The sequence below is a fragment of the Lissotriton helveticus genome, chromosome 4_1 (assembly GCF_964261635.1).
Source record: "Lissotriton helveticus chromosome 4_1, aLisHel1.1, whole genome shotgun sequence".
NCBI classification, from domain to species: domain Eukaryota; kingdom Metazoa; phylum Chordata; class Amphibia; order Caudata; family Salamandridae; genus Lissotriton; species Lissotriton helveticus.
The window spans coordinates 433,340,422-433,358,702 of NC_136063.1; the positions used below are offsets into that span (position 1 = coordinate 433,340,422).

An 18,281-nucleotide genomic window follows, 5' to 3' on the forward strand; every position below is an offset into this window, starting at 1 on the left:
AATAATCAGTTTTTTAGGTCTCGCCTATGCAGCGCTTGTGCTGTATAGGGGCGACCTCTTGGAATCGATCCGCTTTAGTCCCCAAAAACGTGCACGCGTTGCATTGCTTTCAATGGCAACGTGTGCACGTTTGGCGATTCCCTTGCGGGAGCAAGCTTTGCCGCCATGTGTTAGCAATTATCGCTCCTGGCGCTGCTCGCTCATGCAAGGGAAACGCTTTCACTTCTGCTGCTACTTGTTTTCTTTCAAATGGTCCCCCCTTCCATATTTTGCAGGCTTCCTCTCCCTTAGCACAATCTACTCCAAGTCACATGCATGTTTGGATTGATCCCTATGTATTTATTCTTTTATTGATTATTGCAAGAGTTTTATATAGCGCTAAGGTATCGCAGCGCTTTACAATTATAGTGACGATGACAGATACATTTCAGCAAACTAGCCACAACTCTTTAGATAGATCACAACCTCTCCTTCTTTGAAAGTTTCACCTCTGTAACCTCACAATACCTAATCTCCTCTCCCTCAGCTCACACGCAACAGCCTGTAAACTCTGATTTCTATCAGCACCCTAAAGGCACCGCTCCATAAATCTGTGTCAGTAGCTTCTACAACTTATCCAGAATCCGCAGTGCCACCAGACACGAGGGGTCTGCCTTTCTTGCAGCAACATGTCAAAAGCAAAAGTGCAGCTATGCATGAGTGCCAAACAGCTGGTGCCAGGGGCCCACCCTCAACAAGCCATTCAAGGGACAGCAAAGCATACAGAGTACACATCTCATCTGCAGCATCCCTGATGTTAGTAAAAAAGACGTGTCTGCTCTTTTACCACCAGCCCAAAGACTGTCGTCTCCATAACTCGCTGAAACGAGAGCAGCGACGACTCGTCCAAAAGATAAACTCAGACCAGGTTCGCCTAAGATCATACTGTGCGCTTGCAGCTAGTGCTGAAACTTTCACCAGCACCCGGAGGTCTCCCTAGCTGAGCTCATCGATAACTGGATCGCTGCCTGGGCCGCACATTCCTCATGGAGCCACGCTCGATTGTTCACAAACACCACCACCAAACTCCCCCAGACAGCACCGCCAGAGCGGGCACTCATTCACCCAGCAGTAGCCTGTCCATCTGCTTGTACTCTCTCTTCTCGGCCTTCAAGCTCTTGTCAATGCTCCGGCTTCGCTTCCTATTGGCTTGAATGCAGGCTTTGATGAGCTGGGGGTCTGTGTATTCCGGGAACCCTGGTCCCAGGGGGATTCCATCCTCGGGTGACCCCTGAGGCCTCAGGGGGTAGGTGATGGAGGGCTGGTGGGGTCCGATCAGCCTGGTCCGCAAGCCGCAACACATCCCCATGCTAGTCAGAGTAGCTTCAGCAGCAGACTGACAAGTCCTCAGTAGGGGGTGAGGCGCTGGTATGAGGGTGACTGTCAGCAGCAGGCACATGGGTGGGGGTGATGACATGCTCCTCAGGCAAGCTCTCCGTGTCAAGGACTCTTCTCCGGCTCACTCTGACTCCCCCCTCTTCAGGGAAATTTGTTTTAGGAGCAACAGGGAAGACCCACTTCAGCCGTCACGTGATCAGGGCAGGACAACCAGGATTTACCGTAATGTGTAGAATTACAGGGCCTGCCTGAAGCGACAGCTTAGTGTGTGTAGGACAAGGACAGGGGAGTGCACTGGGGCAATACTCCCTCTCGGTGTTCGGGTGGAGAGTTTAGGGGGTGCCACTGGATACAACGGTTGCACGGGTCCTGGTACTGTGCACATGGCTTCCCCAGACATGGGTGCTAATGGAGGGTGGTGCTGCATGGGTCCTGCTGGCGCCACCTTTCCAGAGCTATTTCAAGGACTTCGAGAATAAAGGTGAAAAGCGCCATTGAGTTGCATGGGTTGCATGCAATAATATTAAACGCAGGATGAAAAATGTTTATGTAAATAAAGGATACACGTTAAATGAGCACATCCTAAAATTAGGGCTATAGCTGCAAAGTAACAATATGCATTTAGAGCCGGAAGACAGAACAGTGCGAGCCACCATAGTATTTTACTGGCGTGACCGTACCATGGCACAGTCCTTCCAGAAATTCAAACCATGAACAAATGACAGGCCTTTTCCTACTAAAAGTTGGTAGCCCTAGGTAGGGGATTAGAATGCTATTATAAAGATAAACAGCGCCTGAAAAGAACAAGCATTGGCATAGCCAATAGGTCTCGCCTTTGGGGCCTTATAAGTGTTTAGCCATGCAACAGTTAATGTTGTTGCAGTAAGGCTATTGTTGCTGCATAACTAAATACTTTTAAGGTCCCAAACACGAGACCTATTGGCTATGTCAATGCTTGTTGTTGTAAGTTGCAGCTTCCTGAGTAGTTGTAAAATATAAGTTAAAGAAAGTCTGTTAAAATGTTATGACTTGTTCATGTACAAAAAGGCGATATATTCTGCTGTTACTAGTGGTATAGTGTGGGTAAGTAAGAGAAACTTTTCTAAAAATGAAATGAAAGGGGAAAATCATAGAATTAGCTGATGTAATAGCAATATTCTGTTTTTAGAGAAGCTCTGACAACTTTTGGGCCCGGTGCCACTGCATCTGCTACACCATTATTCAAATTACGCTCCTAGTACCTGCAAGCTAACTGCATTTGTGACTGTCTGTTTACTAGTAAAATATAGCAATATTTGGAGTTTAAATTAGTTAACTTTCGGCCCAACTATACCTGCCACACCATTCAAATCATGACCCTATTGCCTGTAAGGTAGATTCACTTATGACTGCCTGTTTAGAAGAAAAATATTGCAATATATCGTTCTTAGAGGGGTTCCTAGAACGTTGGGCCCCGGTGTCCCTGCACCTGCAGCACCATTCAAATCATGATTCTACTGCTTGAAAGATAACTGCCCTTGTGACTGCCTGTTTAGTTGTAAAACATAGCAATAAGCGGTGTTTAGTGGGGTGCCTGGAGCTTTTGGTCCCGGTGCCACTGCACCTGCTGCACTACTGAACTCATGACCCTAGCGCTTGCTAGATAATTGCACTTGTGACTGCCTGTTTAGTTGTATAATATAGCAATATTAGGTGTCTAAGGGAATTGTCCCCAGTGCCACTACACCTGCTGCACCATTCAAATCATGACCCTATTGCCTGTAAGGTAACTGCACTTGTGACTGCCTATTTAGTAATAAAATGTTGCAATATTTGGTGTTTAGAGGGGTTCCTAGAGCTTTGGGGCCCAGTGTCACTGCACCTGCTACACGTATCACTGCACCTGCTACACCAGTGAAATCATGACCCTACTGCTTGAAGGATAACTGCACTTGTAACTGTCTGTTTAGTAGTAAAATATAGCAATATTTAGTGCTTAGTGGAGTTATTACAACGTTTGGCCCCAGTGCCACTGCATCTGCTGCACCATTCAAATCCAGTCCATTCTAACTGCAAGGTAGCTGCAATTATGACTGCCTGTTTAGTAGTCAAACATATCAATATTACGTGTTTAGAACAGTTCTGACATAATTTGGGCCCGGTGCTAATGCACCTGCTGCACCTTTCAAATCATGACCCTGTAGACTGAAAGTTAACTGCACTTGTGGCTGCCTGTTTATTAGTAAAATATAGCATAACTCTTGTATATTAACTTTGCGTTTAACGTGCAAAGTTTATTACAACATTTAGAAATTGATCATATTGACCAAATAGATAAGGTTGAAAAAATTAATCCAATAATGCCTACAAAGTGCAAAGAAATGTACTGAGGCGGGAATGGGAAATGCCACAGACGTTCTAAGGCTAATGCAACTGCTTTATACAATTAAGTAATAAAAAGCAAGCATTCCAGTATACTGTTAGAAGCTGTCTGCGTTTTCCGCAAGAAGAGATTTTATCTTGACAGTGAATGGGGCTTAAACAGTGTGAACAGCTTTAGCAGAAGTATTGTAAATGCATGCAGCCAGGAGATGTTAAAACTGGCGTAACGAAAAGTGAGGGGGCCTCCCTGCACAGTACTTAGGGGGGCCCCATCCGGGCTCAATCAGAAACTCTCCCGGCCAGAGTTTAGTGCTGAGGGGGCCCCTTGGAGCTAGGGGCTCCCCGCACCGCGTGGGCTGCAGGGGGCTGTGTTACGCCCCTGGATGTTAACAGCAACAAGAAATGTTCGACACAATACCGAATGAACACAGTAATTCGCCATAGGAACTGATAAGAGCCCCATTTTAAGATATATTACATACAAGAGATTTCACAAGCACATCGCAAGCGGTGTGCAGGGGAAACCTAACAAGAAAAAGAGAAGCATGGCAGATCAACGTAGGAAGAGAAAGAAAATCCTTAAATCTATTAGGTAAAGATCAGGTGAATTGAGAATCATTGCATTGCTTCTTATTCTAAGGGCGATGGATTTTTATTATAGTTGTCAGATTGCTGATGTGTGACATTTTCATGGTTTCAGTGTACTTAAGAGTGACATTCAAGGATCAAATGCGTGACACTTAGAGGGGCCTTTTCGCATGCGTAAAACCAAGCAATTAAGTGCATGGAAAGACATAAGTATCAGAAATTGCACTTCTTTAAGCAATAAAAAAAAACAAGAAACAGCTGCAAAAAATCTGAAATGGAAGTTCATGAAACTTATGAAATGGAAGTTCAAGATTAGGCAATTAGCTATGAACATCTTAACAAAGAAAGTGGCCTTCTCAATAGTGACTACCTCATTCGTGGCATATATTTGATCAGGATACCAGCTGCATCTTTAATAGTTAATATCCTGGAACTGTTTCTCTTGAATTTTAAGTCCAACGCTAACACTTTGCATTGTTATTAATTTTTTAATATAATGTATTTACAATCATTTCTTTTTTTTACCTTAGACCCAAGTGTGTGCCCTTTTGATTAATATTTGATTCTATTTGTATTTTAATTTCCAGATTTTTTTCAAGATTAACCAGTATTCTGGAACACCAGTGTTGGGACACAAGCCTTTTAATTTGCTTGGCAAAAGAGACTAATTTTACATTTATAGATTTATTTCCGTTATACATCAGTCTGACAATTATTCCAAGAAGTGAGGGTTTAAGTGTGGCACACCTAATCAAAGGTGAAGTTGATTAATTATTATTTTCTTTTAGATTCAGTTCAATGGATTATATTAAAAGTTTCAGATCTGACCATTCTTAAGAAGTTCTTTAATTTTTTGCAGGCATTTCCTTTTCTTTCAGAGGGAGACCCATTGAGACTACCATAGAGATACAGGTATGGTCTGAGATTATTATTGGTTACATTTTGGGGGGTGAGAGTAGTAGGGCATGTAAAGGTAGTGCAACAATAAATAAATCATCTATTATGTGAATTAATTTGCTATGGTATGAGAAATGAACTTGAAATATCTTCCTGGTGGATTGTGCAGTCTCCATAATCCTATCATTTATGTGATTCACACAATTGGGCCAATCACGATGAGTGTTGGAAAGCCTCTGACCTCAGGTGCTTTCCGACACTCATCGTCGGTTTCACCTAATTACAATCTAGGCGGTCGGAATTGAAAGCGGCTGGTCATTCCGGCTGGATTCCAATGGGCTCAAAGAGCCCATCGACCTGGCGGAGACCAGACCATAATCCCAATGGATGGCGTTGCCACCGTTGGGATTATGATACTCGGTTTACAATTGGCTTTCCATGTCAGACATTCCGACATGGAATGCCTGTCGGAAAGCGAGTTTGGGGCCCACTAGAAGGGCCCCCTTCTCTTAGCAGCCTCTGGTTGGGGGCCAAGGAGGTATCTATTGTGCCCCCCTGTTGATCTCTGCACTGTGTAGGTGCCTGCCACGCGGTGCAGGGATCAACACAATCTCCCATTTCTCTATGGGAGCTTGTGCTACAGTCGGTTTACTTTCGGATATTAAGATATTGCGATAGCCATTGCGAAATATATGCAGGGCGTAAATAAGTTCCCTGTCTTATTAGAGGCTTAAGAGTAGCAATGTGCTCTGTACTTTTAAAATGAAATTTTCTGTTTTAAATTGCTATAAATGAAGTTTTAAGGATAATATGACTTTTATTGTTTAAGAATATGATTTTGTGATGTGTAGACCTTTAAGTGATAATGTATGTATGAGCTGTGGTTTATAGATCAAATGGTCTAAATAAACTTTATTTTTGATTGATTGATACAGTCGGTTTACGGCCAAAGCACACGCTCCTATCGAGTAATAGGAGTATGCAACCACAACATGTGCAGTGGTATTGTAATTGCGGTGTTGGGACTGCTGACCGGACGTCAGTTGATCACAAAACCGCGATGTCGTAATAAGGCCCAAAATATGCATTTGTTTATAGGATTTCATCAGCTATTACATGTGTATTGTCTGTCAAGAATCGCATCCATCTGTAGATCAAAGTTACTACTGACATTTATTTGGTAGCTCTGCATATGTTTTTTTCATTAAAAAGTCCAGAATTCAGGAGAATCCGAGTTAGGGACATAAATGTTCCCGGGGTAGAAATCTGTATTGTTACATTGAAGTCTAGTCAACAAATATTTGTCCTCTACACCTACTTCATATATCACCACTGACAAATCTGATCTCTTGGAGAGTAAGGTAAGAAGAGCAATATTTTTCTAGACTGCCTCTGTGCAAGCAAAGTTGCCAACCGATCCACCACTTAATGATAAATATTTATGTGAAACAATTTTAGTCTCCTGGAGAGATATAATGGCTGCTTAAAGTTTGTAACAATGGTCAAGAATTATCCTCCTCTTTACTGGGCGGTTAAGCCCTTTTGCGTAAAGTGAAACATTTAATAAATTGAATACTAAGAGTGGAAAGAGGGGAAGCGACCCGTCAATTCGACCGTAAGGCGATATATGATTAATAGCGAGTGTAGACCAGTCACCTACATTATAATTTGGTACATTTAGTGCTAATCTCTTTGATGCCCTGAGCAAAGATGGGAATGCATGGGAAGTGGTGTCAGTAAAAAAAGCTGCTGCATGAAGTATAGAAACAAAAGTAACAAGAAGTATTAAGTGAGAAGTACTACATTTCAACATAAAAACATAATAACCTGTCTGTCGCCCTACCCTCATCCCATGGAACCTATCGCATAAATGAAGAAGAGAGAGAACAATCCAAGCCCATCTCAAACATCCAGTCTTACGAAATGTCAAAATATTTTGGGTGCAGCAACAATTGGCTTTAAGAATGTTCGGAGACTTAAAATCTGTGTCAGGTAGTTAGAGAATGCCCTTACCTGAGACACTGTTTATAGTAAACTGTGGAAAAATAGGCTAGCTGTTTTTGACGCCAATGAGAGAAGAATGCAAATTCTGTTGATGACATGTAAAGAAAGCACAGCATCTGAATAACTCCAAGTACAACAGGGAAAATGTCTCTTATGATCTGTTGCGCTGTTTGACCAAACCTTATCAACAGAAGAATTGGGTCTACCAGTATCCTCAATATAAGGTAAGCCTAGCTCCCAAAGGCAGATCAAATGGCGACTGCCATGGGCCTGTCCCAGAAGTTTCTCACAAAAACAAATTTCCTCGGCCTGAAATGATGTAACATCAACAGTGTCCACGTACACCCACCTTATGCGAGGCACCTGTAATACACTTTGCAACGTAATCTAACGTAATTCTTTTCAATACTTTGCCAATTGTAGTTAACAATTTAAAAACCGCATCCATTGATTTAATGAATAGTAACAATCCATTAGGCTTTTTTAAATATTTGGCTATTCTACTTATTAAAACAGATCATCCGCATACAAGATGACAAAGATGGACTTGCAGATGTGGTTAGTCCTTAGTTACATCCACAATCCGATCTGCTAGTTGATTGGTATAAAGTATAACCAGAAGGTGAGCAAGCACACAGCTCTGACGTACTCTCCGGCTTAACCTGAAGCTATCGGAAAGCTTAACACCAGCAATTGTCATTTTGATACCTATGGCTTCCAAAACAGGCGAAAGTTTATGACTCTTAATCTTACTGAAAGCACAAAAAACAGTCATCTGTGTCATGTTTCACCTTCCAGAGTACATTAGGTAGAAGTCCCATGTGGTTTCTGGACGAACGTATGGAACAAAGCGAACTTGCAAATCATGAAAGAGACTCAATATGACTGTCCTAAGTCTCATGGCCAATGCTTTGGCTAGGATTTTCATCTTGGTATTGATCAGGAATATCGTACTGAAACTTGCACATTGAGTTAGGTCTTTATTAGGGTTTGTGATGAGACTTATGACTGCTGTGCTAAATTTAGGACGAGACCGCACCTCATTTCAGCTTCCTTAAAGACTTTGTAAAGGAGAGGTAACATGTTGTATTTGTTCAGCTTGCAAAATTGGCTGGAAGGTTGCTATTCCTGGGGGCTTAGTTATATGGTAGGACTGATATTGCTAACGCCAACTCATCCTCAGTTATCGCTCCCACCAGACACTGTCTACCAGCCTCTGTGAGAGAGTAGGCAGACTTGCGACATGAACATTTGTTCTGATAGCAGGTCATCCTTTGATTCTGTACTGTATAGGACCACTAAGAAATGGGCAAAGGCATCTGCTATTGCTACAGGCTGGGTGATCAGTCTGTCTTTTGGTCTCTGATTACCGGTATGGCTTGCTGCCCCTTCCTTTGGCAGAATTGTGCCACCAGCAGTCGGACGGGCTTTTGCCCTTGTTCACAGTAACAAAACTTCAATCTCAGGAAGGCATATTCGGCCTGTGTGGTGTAGTGGGAGTTAAGGTTGAAATTTGCCTTCTCAAGTTATCGAAGGAGTTGCGGGCTAGGCCTTGTGGTGCACTGATTAGTCAGTGTGGAGATTTCCAATTCTGAGGACGGGATCTTCATCAGCGATGTCCTGTTTCCTAATGCAGAATCTCTCATCATGTCTCTTCTGATGGCTGCTTTCCCTGCAGCCCACGGTACCTGAAGGGAGGGGGATAGAGTGTTCAATTTCATCTAAATAACGGCAAAGGTGTTGTGTTTGTTTGTTGTCTAGTAATTTATAGCGGGACGAATCGAGGTACCAGTGCTTGGCAGAGGATGCGACATGACCAAGGTCCATTTCTGAAATCACCAGGGCTTGGTCTGATATACCACCCTAAATTATTGTGTAATATTGCATTAATGTCAATGCATAAGAGTTGACAAGATAGTAGCCAATCCTTGAGCACATTCTGTATCACGGGAAAGGAAGCTTTATTCCTTATTTCTTGGGTGTAGTTGATGCCATGGATCCACCAGTGGTCTCTCAGTAAGTCCCCCAGTACTGCCCTATCTGTGGAGTTGGCTTTGTCAAGTGGGACAGATATGTCAATGTGGGGATCCCGTGGCAAGTTCCAGTCACACCCTCTACCAACTAGCTGCACCCAATTCCATGAGTAGCCTCAGTGGTCTTGAGACATATGCTGTCCTGTGGGAGTTTAGGATGCATAGAGAGCCCACTATCATCCATGGTTTTCAGTTGCACAAAAATATATCTATCCAGCCAGTCAGTCCATGTCTTTTGCACCTCATATTGGAGAGACTTTCTGAGCAATATGTAGGAGTACTACACTACATTTCTTCATTGAGAGAGCAGATGGTGTGGTTGGAGAAATAGCGTCATTGTAACTAGTAAGACTGCTACTGATCACCCTACCATCTGAGTCTCTCTTCAATTTGTGTGACTCAGTTTTAGAGAGGTATATCTCTTGGAGTAGGGCGATATTTGGTGATTTAGAGGCCAAGTAGATGAGGATCTTTTTCCACCTTATGTAATATGTAAGGCTGTTCCCATTAAGGGAGAGAAAACAAAGTTTTCTGTGGCGCAAACGCCCAGCCATGGAATTAGCTGTTTAGCAGTGATGGGTATACCCAAGGGACAAAGGGAAGTTAGCCATCAGAAGATGAGAGCCTGAAGGAGGGTAGGTGGTTTAAGCTACGGTCGTGCATGGGTGTCTCCTGTGGAAACGTGGTCTAAAAATGAGGTTGCATATAAATGGTCTCTGAATCTCTGTTGAGTAACTGTTCATAGATAATGAAAGAGAAAAAGAAAAAAGAAAAACAAATAAAGCTATACATTACATAATGCAGTTTCTAGGACCATATTAGGTGTATAATAAACTGTCAGCATAACTCTTTGGGTAGGGTGAGTGATCTTCCCCCAGCGCCTCCCAAGCAAGACTGCTCGGGCAGGTACGGGACTCATACTCAAGGAGGGAAGGAATACCAACTTAAACATGAAGTCAATAGGAGGAAGGCATAGCCAAAACAATGAGTCCAATACTTTAATAAGGAGTTCAGTGGTAAAATTGGGAAAGAATCATGGAAAAGAGCCAGTCCCCACTGGCTGAATGACCTGCAGTATGATTCGGCAAACTAGACAGATCTTATCAGATCACTGCTATGGCATAAGTACCTTCTCATGTCCAGCCTCTTAGGTCCATCACACCAGGACTTCAGTGGAGATTGTGGCTTATCCCTACCCCGATATTTCTTCATCTGCAAGTATCTCTTGTTTTTATGTCCCCAGTGTTGCAGTACAGATATTGATTTCTGGCATTCCAAAAGAGTGTCCGCTAAGGGGTCCTCCATGGATGGGGTTCACTCGTTGCTTATCCAGAAGACATATTGGGCATGTAATTTGGGAGAGAAGATTCTGTGGGCGGTGGCTCCGAAGTGTCCAGAAACAGTTCAAGTGCGGCCGGAACAATAAATTCCATGTTTCTGGAAGAGCCCGTCCACTGTTATGGTGCTACCACGGGTTGCTTGGCCTGTTGGCGGTGGAGGAGACAGGCTATGAACGGCCAAGGCGCTGACTGGTTCCAACTCATTCTTGTGGGCCTGCGGTGGCCACGGAAGAATTCCAGAGGTGCCACAAATTTAAGGCGGTAAGTACTGTTAGAAAGGATGCAAAAAAACCAGCCACATCATTGGAATCCAGTCCTTCTGGGCGTTGTTTCTTCTGTTCTGGTTCTTCACCAGAGTCCATAATTCCTGATCCACAGCCAGCTGATTTTAGAGAATGTTAAGTCTATCCTCCAAGACTCCACATCTCCCATCAGTAGTATCCAGTATGGTTTGGAAAGCACATAGGTCTGTTCTCAAAGATTTAAGTTCGCAAGATGTGGATTTAGAATCTTCCAGAATAAAGGTGATGGTTGAGTTGATGGAAGTAAGTTCTGTCATCAGGGTTCCCAGTGTGATGTCAAGCATGGTGGACTGGTGTGGTTTCTGCTTACCGGTTACTATGTCCATGAACATAAGTTGTTGCCTTGCCCTTTGACATCGGAGGTAGAGAGGGTGAGAGTGGAGGGTGCCTCCCTGTGGTCAACTACAAAGATCAATAAGGTGGACTTTAGTGCAGTCCAAGTCGCCCCCTCTAAAATAGGCATCCACCTCCGGTCAATCAATGCCAGGCAGTATGGGAACCACTCATTGTCGCACCTAGGAAAGTTAGCTATGCTGGATACTTTCCTTTAGGGCAATGGTGAAGGAAGCAGATACTAGAGATGCTGTAAGGGTACTGCATGCCCTCCAGAGTCCAGCCCAATAGCAGGGGTCCTGTATCTGCATCCTCTAGTGGGCTCTCAAGGTGGTGGCAGTTAAGGTGTATGTGGCCGTGGACCGCTGGCCACCTGTGCCACTATACCTGCCAACATATAAGAACAAACAGGGGAGAGAAGTGGGCCTAACCGCAAGGGCGGTCGTCCTCAAATCTGGAGAACTGGGTTCGAGTCTCAGCAACGACGCTGAACATTCTGGACAAATCACTTAATCTCCCTGGGCCTAACAAAAAAATTAATGTGACCTCATGTAACGCAACTGGTCCTATGTAAAGCGCTGTGATACTCGATTCAGGTCAAGTTCGCACTCTTGTCGGAAGTCGGAGGGTCTGAATAGACTTCTTCCAAAACCTGTGTCTCCCCCCTTGAACCCCCCTTTTTTGTCTCCCCAGTACTCTGAAGCTGAAAGCCCCGGAACTGAGCTCGAGTGGCCTCCATTTTACTGGTCCTTTAACTGGGAGCAGGAACCAGTCTTCCACCCAGTCTTGGAGGCAGGACCTCGAGTGACGACACGATTCAAAACGTCAACAGTCAATGAGTATGGTCGTGAACAGAAGCCGGAAGCATCAGCTGTCGCGGATCCAGAAGCCGAAGCTGCAGGACCCGAGCCGTGTTGCGAGACGCCAGAGACCGGAGACGCCAGTGAGAGACCGCTGGATCCTGAGCCTGGAGGCCAACATCGTTTTCCACTCCGCCACGTTCACGGAGGAACGTGGCTTAAACAGGTGCGTTCAAGCCTCCTGGGCCCCGGGAAGAGGGAGGATCGACTGTGTGCGGGAGGACAAGGTGGGAAGTCCTCGGGGTAGCTCGCTCTTGGTTATCCCTGGTGTTGGTCTTCCCCATCCTCTGCACGCCCCTAGGATCGCTGGGTGATCCCTCACTACCCTTCCCAAACCACCTATTTATTTATTTATTTGTGCAATTTTATATAGCGCGAACTTTACCCGAAGGTGTCAGAGCGCTTTACATAGGATCCAGTTGAAAACATAAGGACTGACGGTTACATGCGTAAAAATGATTGCAAATTTTTGCATTACATAACAACCAGTTGAAAGCATACGGACTTAGGATTACATGCGTTACAAAAAAAAGTTACAAACAGAAAAAATTGCAAATGTACAAGAGATAAAGGAGATACAAATGGATATACTCAAGGCCTATACTAGTGATATCTCTATCAACATAGGGAGGGGATACACATGGATATACTCTAAGAGTCACATAGGAATGGTAGAGAGCACAGCAGACTACTGCATATACTAGTGCTTAGAGTTATCTCTATATACATAGGGAAAGGGTAAGATTGGATATACTCTAAGAGTCACATAGGAATGGTAGAGAGCATAGCGGACTACTGCATATTCTAGTGATTAGAGTTATCTCTATATACATAGGGAAGGGATACACATGGATATACTCTAACAGTCACATAGGAGACTAGTCGTTAGAGTTATCTCTATATACATAGGGAAGGGATATGACTGGATATACTCTAAGAGTCACATAGGAATGGTGGAGAGCACAGCGGTCTACAGCATATACTAGTGATTAGAGTTATCTCTATATACATAGGGAAGGGATAGACATGGATATACTCTGAGTCACAAAGGAATGGTGGAGAGCACAACGGTCTACAGCATATACCAGTGATTAGAGTTATCTCTATATACATAGGGTAAGGATACACATGGATATACTCTAAGAGTCACATAGGAATGGTAGAGAGTAGAAAGGTCTACTGCATATACTAGTGATTAGAGTTATCTCTATATACATAAGGAAGGGATAGGACTGGATATACTCTAAGAGTCACAGAGAAGGGCAGGCACGTGAGAAAAAGGAGAGAGGGAAGCAGATAGTGGTGAATAAGACAGTGAGGAGTGAGTCAGAGGCAATAGGAGAGACAATAGGAAAGTCGAAAGGACAGAGGGGGAGGTCAGAGATCGCTAAAATGGCGGAGGAGAAAGGTAGAAGAAGAGGCGAATCATACAGAGAAAATGGAGGGGAGCACAGAGGTCCAAGTCCGAAAGTCCAGGAAGAGGGCTGACATAGCCAGCAGGTCCATGGGGAGAAGGGCAGACCGCAGCAAAGTCGCAGCCTCATCGTTCATGAGGAGCTGGGGCAAAGGAGATCAATCCGGAGACCAGAGGGTCAGGGGAGAAAGACCACAGGCGCCCAGGGAGAGATGGGAGGCAGCAAAGCTTGAAACAATGTTTGAAGGGGAGGAGGGGCCTCTCACCAGAGCCCAGTTAAACACAATGTGGGTGGTGGCATTGAGCGTGTGGGGTGAGGGCCGTGTTGACGCTATTGATGCGGTCGGTGAGTTGTGTGTGGGTTCATCGGCCCTGGCATGCGTTGGTGTCCCTGGAACCTGTGGCTGCCGGTCGTAGGAAGGGTGTCCCCAAGGGCGCCATCTTGGAGTCAGGCACTGTTGGCGCGAAGCAGCGCGGTCAGCAAGGGGGGGGCACATCTCTGCCCTCGGGCCCAGGCCCGTCTGTCGCGGAGAGCGGAGGTATGGCTCTCGGAGCTGGTGAGTGAAGATGGTCTCGAGGCGGCGCCGTCGTCAGCAGGGGGCGCCGCCGTCAATCACCGGCCCTTTCTGGTGTGCCTGGCATACAGCAGAGTCTCGGCGGGTGGCAGCGGGGGACACGGCTAGAGCCCTACGTACCGCTCGGGTGTCCAGCGCCTGTCAGAATCGCCCCCGGCAGGACACCTTAGGCTCCGCTCCGCGTCACTGTTGAGCCCGGGCTGGTAACGGGCGGCCGCCATGCTGGGTCCGAGGCAGGGATCAGGAGCAATCTACGCCGCTCCAGTGGCACCAGCAGCGATCGGAGCAGCCCTGCAGGTGCCCCACACCTTCCGCTTTAATTAGGGAGCGTGAACATCGCGGGGGGCTTCCTTAAGACGCTGGGCTCCAGGCCGGAGCAGCGCGGACCGGGAGCCGAGACGGTCCACATCAGTCCGTCTCGGCTCCTCCTCTAATCATCACCTAACCTTGAGCCTGTAAACTAAAGGCCCCCTATTCTTTTGTTTTCCCCTTCTCCCCGATTCAGCATCGGATGCTGGATCGCCGAAGGACACGCAGTCAGCTGTGATCCCTAACGCCAGCCGAACCCCTCACCGGAAGCCACGGTTGGGAGAAGGAAGGTCCCTACACCTGCTCTCAAGAAAGAGACATTGTTTTTGTGTTCATTCCCCAGTTAGTTTGTGAAATTAACAGACCGAGACTTAATCAAATCAAATAAAGCACTTATATCCCACCTGCTGTCTACGTCCTCCTCCTTGCCCCGCGACAACTCTATAAAACTCTGTTTAAAATAATGGGTGGATGATTCTCAAGGAGCAGGGTAGAGAGGTCAGGTGTACAGCAGAACATGGTGCTAAAAGCCTGCCTGAAGTGGTTCAGAGATTGTGGCACTCATGAGCGAGGGGAACTGACCACGTAGCACAATACTGAAGGCCTGTCCACAGTAGGTGGATCAAAGGCGGACTGGGCACAGAGAGGCCTTCAGCCATCTTCCAACCAGGGCTGGAAAGACACAAGAAGGTAAGGGGGGGAATATTACATATTACTTTTAGGGTGTCAGCAAAAAGGTCGAATATCCACCCCAGCAAAAGTGGTAATAAAAGCATGAAAAACAGTGCATATTGAGACGGGCTGGAAAGCTACATTTATCAGGAACATCACACTGTAGGTGAGTAGACACATTCCAGAAGACAATGGCCATCAGGGATTTGGAAATCGGACCCGATTGCTACCTAGAGGTTGGGTGATGTGCGAGACAAAAATAATATGCTAACCTTTGCCTAAATGCAGCACGAACATCAACTGTCAAATGAGAAATTCTTTAAGTACCTTCTGATACATCAAGCAGTAAGCAAATATTACATAATGTAGTGATGTGACACATTTCACACCCATCGAAAGTCGATTGCTTATAGAAAAGGTACCAATAAAGGCAGTCTCCATGACATACAAAATTCTTACTAGTAGCACAACCATGACAAATTAAAGCAAAATGAAAACAAGAGAGAGAATTGAGTGAGGAAAACTGGCAAGACGCCCTCGTGTACCCTGGAGAAAATGCAATAAGGGCAGACTTGCAACTGGTACAACGTATATCTCTGTGTGCTTATTGAGATATCTTCAACAAAAGTGTTTTCAAAACATTGTAAACATTATTTGCACAGAACTATCCATGCAGATGAATTATGCATTGAGAAGATAATTCTTGCTTTTTCGTCTGGTCAAATAGCAGTTTTAGATGTTGAGGGGTGTTGGGAAAAACACGAAAACAATACCTAAAATTAACGGTGTGTGCAGAGGTGAGGAGAGGGGACAGAGGTATCTGTCAGTGATGTATGTGATATTGCTATGCAACTCATTTATTGCAGATACAAAAATGCATTGATATCGCCTATTAGAGTGCTTGTTTTTAGAACTGTGAAAAAAATGGATATCCTCCATAATAAAGTGTATCGAAAATGCAGTTTTCTACAGATTGATCAATTCTGTCCATTGATTGAAAGAAAACAATTGCATGCACACATTTGTGAAGTCAATAGGGTAGTCACGCTCTTGTAGTATTCTGTAACATTCTTTTCTTTAAACAACAAAGCTTACGAGGTCCGATATTATCAATTAAGCTATTTGCCCTCAGGTAGACATAGATGACTGAAACTAGACAAATGTTTTCATATCACAATTCCTCAGCTTGAACAATACATTAAGTGACTAGTTTAACCACTAAAGGAAGTTCACCTGTACTTTAAGAAATATATCAAATCCACATAACCTTTACTCGGTAACCTACAAAAATTAAACTCATAATCATCTGCTTTATGTAGTGATGGCAAATGAACCCTTTATTTTGAAAGAAGTTTATGGGTTAGTTGGATCACAATCGCTAAATAAAGTCTGATGGTTGAGCCTGGTTCCAAGTCTAACCTAGCATGGCTCTTTCTAAACCTACAATAAAACAGCAGCCCCTTTCGAAAGTTTCATCATGTCTCCTAGGCAGACATATTACTCTATGACTTAACAAAGGGTTATGTATTGTCTTCAGACTTTAGGAGGTTTACATGAACATACAGGCGTCTACAAAAAAGTTACAGTATCTAAAGAATATATATTTCAAACATAGATGTCTCTATAATCAGTCAAAATATCACTATATGCTGGTGTAAGTTCACTATAAATAATTCTCTTTTTACGATGTAGTTCCTTCTGCATGTACACGCCTCTAAATGTTTAGGAGAGGGAAACGGACTCAAAAATAGACAACACATGCAGCGGTGGGCACACATTAAAAACTGGGGAACCGAGGGCATAAGCCCATGGGGAGGAGGAGGCATAGTTTGCAGCATTGAGCCTGTTTGGGCTCGGGTTTGTGCCCTTGTAGTTTCTGTAAAGTAAAGCCTATGATTCAATCACTGAAATATAATCATGACCACTGGAAATTATGCATAATTAAGCATTTGCCTCATTTGCCACATCTGCTGCATAATCTGCAGATATAAACAAAAAATAGTTTCTAGCTCAAATGGATCAAGTAACTAAAAACATTTCTGAGGTGTTCGTGCACAGTCCAAAGCCCTTTGCAAAGGCCAACTGATCACCTTTCAGCTGCTTATTTCTACATTTAGTAGTTAAGCTGGTACTGATGTGACATCCTTGCCCAGACACCATGTATAAAAATTACAAAATAATGAAGTAATACAAAAAATGTGATACGTTATGCCGCATAATTTGCCTTTCCCTGCCACATAATTTAGTCCACCCTGCCTCATTCATTTGCTGCTCACCTGTCTCATAATTACAGTGGACCTGAATATAATTTATTTTGTGGTGTGTGCCACATAGTTTTGCACTGGTACTACCATTGTATTTTTTTTTCTCGTATAAACCATGGAGTAGCAAAACCACACTTTGTTTATGCATTCGATAGTACCTTCTGCAGGTGTGCCAACGCTGCTCCCTAGGCCCAGAACAGCAATGCTCTGATTCCTAGGCTCCAGCATCATGGCGCTCTCCTGCCCTCTCACCCAGTGCGGCACCTTCACTGGCTCGAGGGCAACGTTCTCCAGGCCATCTTTCTGCAGTTCTTTGTGCATGTATCTGATAGCCATTTCGAGATTTCGAGACCCACTGATCCTGTTACCGATGGCGTCGACAAAAAGTGCGAGTCGGTCGTATGACCTGTTCTGGGCTTTGCCGTGCACAGCTAGATTAATAATATCCTGGGCAATGTCAGAATACGCAGCTATTTCTTTTTTCACATGTTTGAAAGTCCTTCGACGAGTTTTATCTCCAGAAGTGTTTCCTCCCATGCATAAAGGCAAAAAACAAAGGGTGATGACAGCAACATAGTAAAGGTGCTTCATTGTCCTCGACGAGTCCTGTGGTATGCTCTGTGGACGGAAATGACGTAGAGTTAGGGGCAAAGTAACAGTGCAGTGGACACTAAGCACATGATCATCTACACATCAGAACTGCATTAACAGTACTTATGAAAGAGGCATTGGTAATATTTGGAACGAAAATATAAAATACGTGTCTGAATCATTCGTTCCTCAACGTCAGAAATATTTGTTAATACCCACTTACCTTGGGTATCAAAAGCAGTTCTCATTCTTTTCCATGTTTGTTAATTTCAATGTATGTACATTTCAACTCAAATTTCTCCTCACTGTGCTATTAGAAGAGCTCGTACCTTCCCACTTGACTGAACTTTCAAGGACGATA

The 18,281-nt window shown here is 44.3% G+C and overlaps 1 protein-coding gene across 6 annotated transcripts in view; it reads right to left on the reverse strand.

The window, feature by feature from the left end:
* The window catches only part of CPQ (carboxypeptidase Q), a 2,048,903-nt gene that overhangs the window by 1,774,569 nt on the left and 256,053 nt on the right, over positions 1-18,281 (reverse strand). For 5 of the 6 annotated variants that reach the window (XM_078686990.1, XM_078686996.1, XM_078686991.1 and 2 more), the window contains one exon: positions 17,488-17,947. In XM_078686990.1, the coding sequence (XP_078543116.1) occupies positions 17,488-17,920 (433 nt within the window). In that variant the 5' untranslated portion in view covers positions 17,921-17,947. Of the gene's footprint in view, positions 1-17,487; positions 17,948-18,143; positions 18,192-18,281 lie in introns of those variants that run through there. The other variant, XM_078686994.1, reaches the window with a different exon arrangement.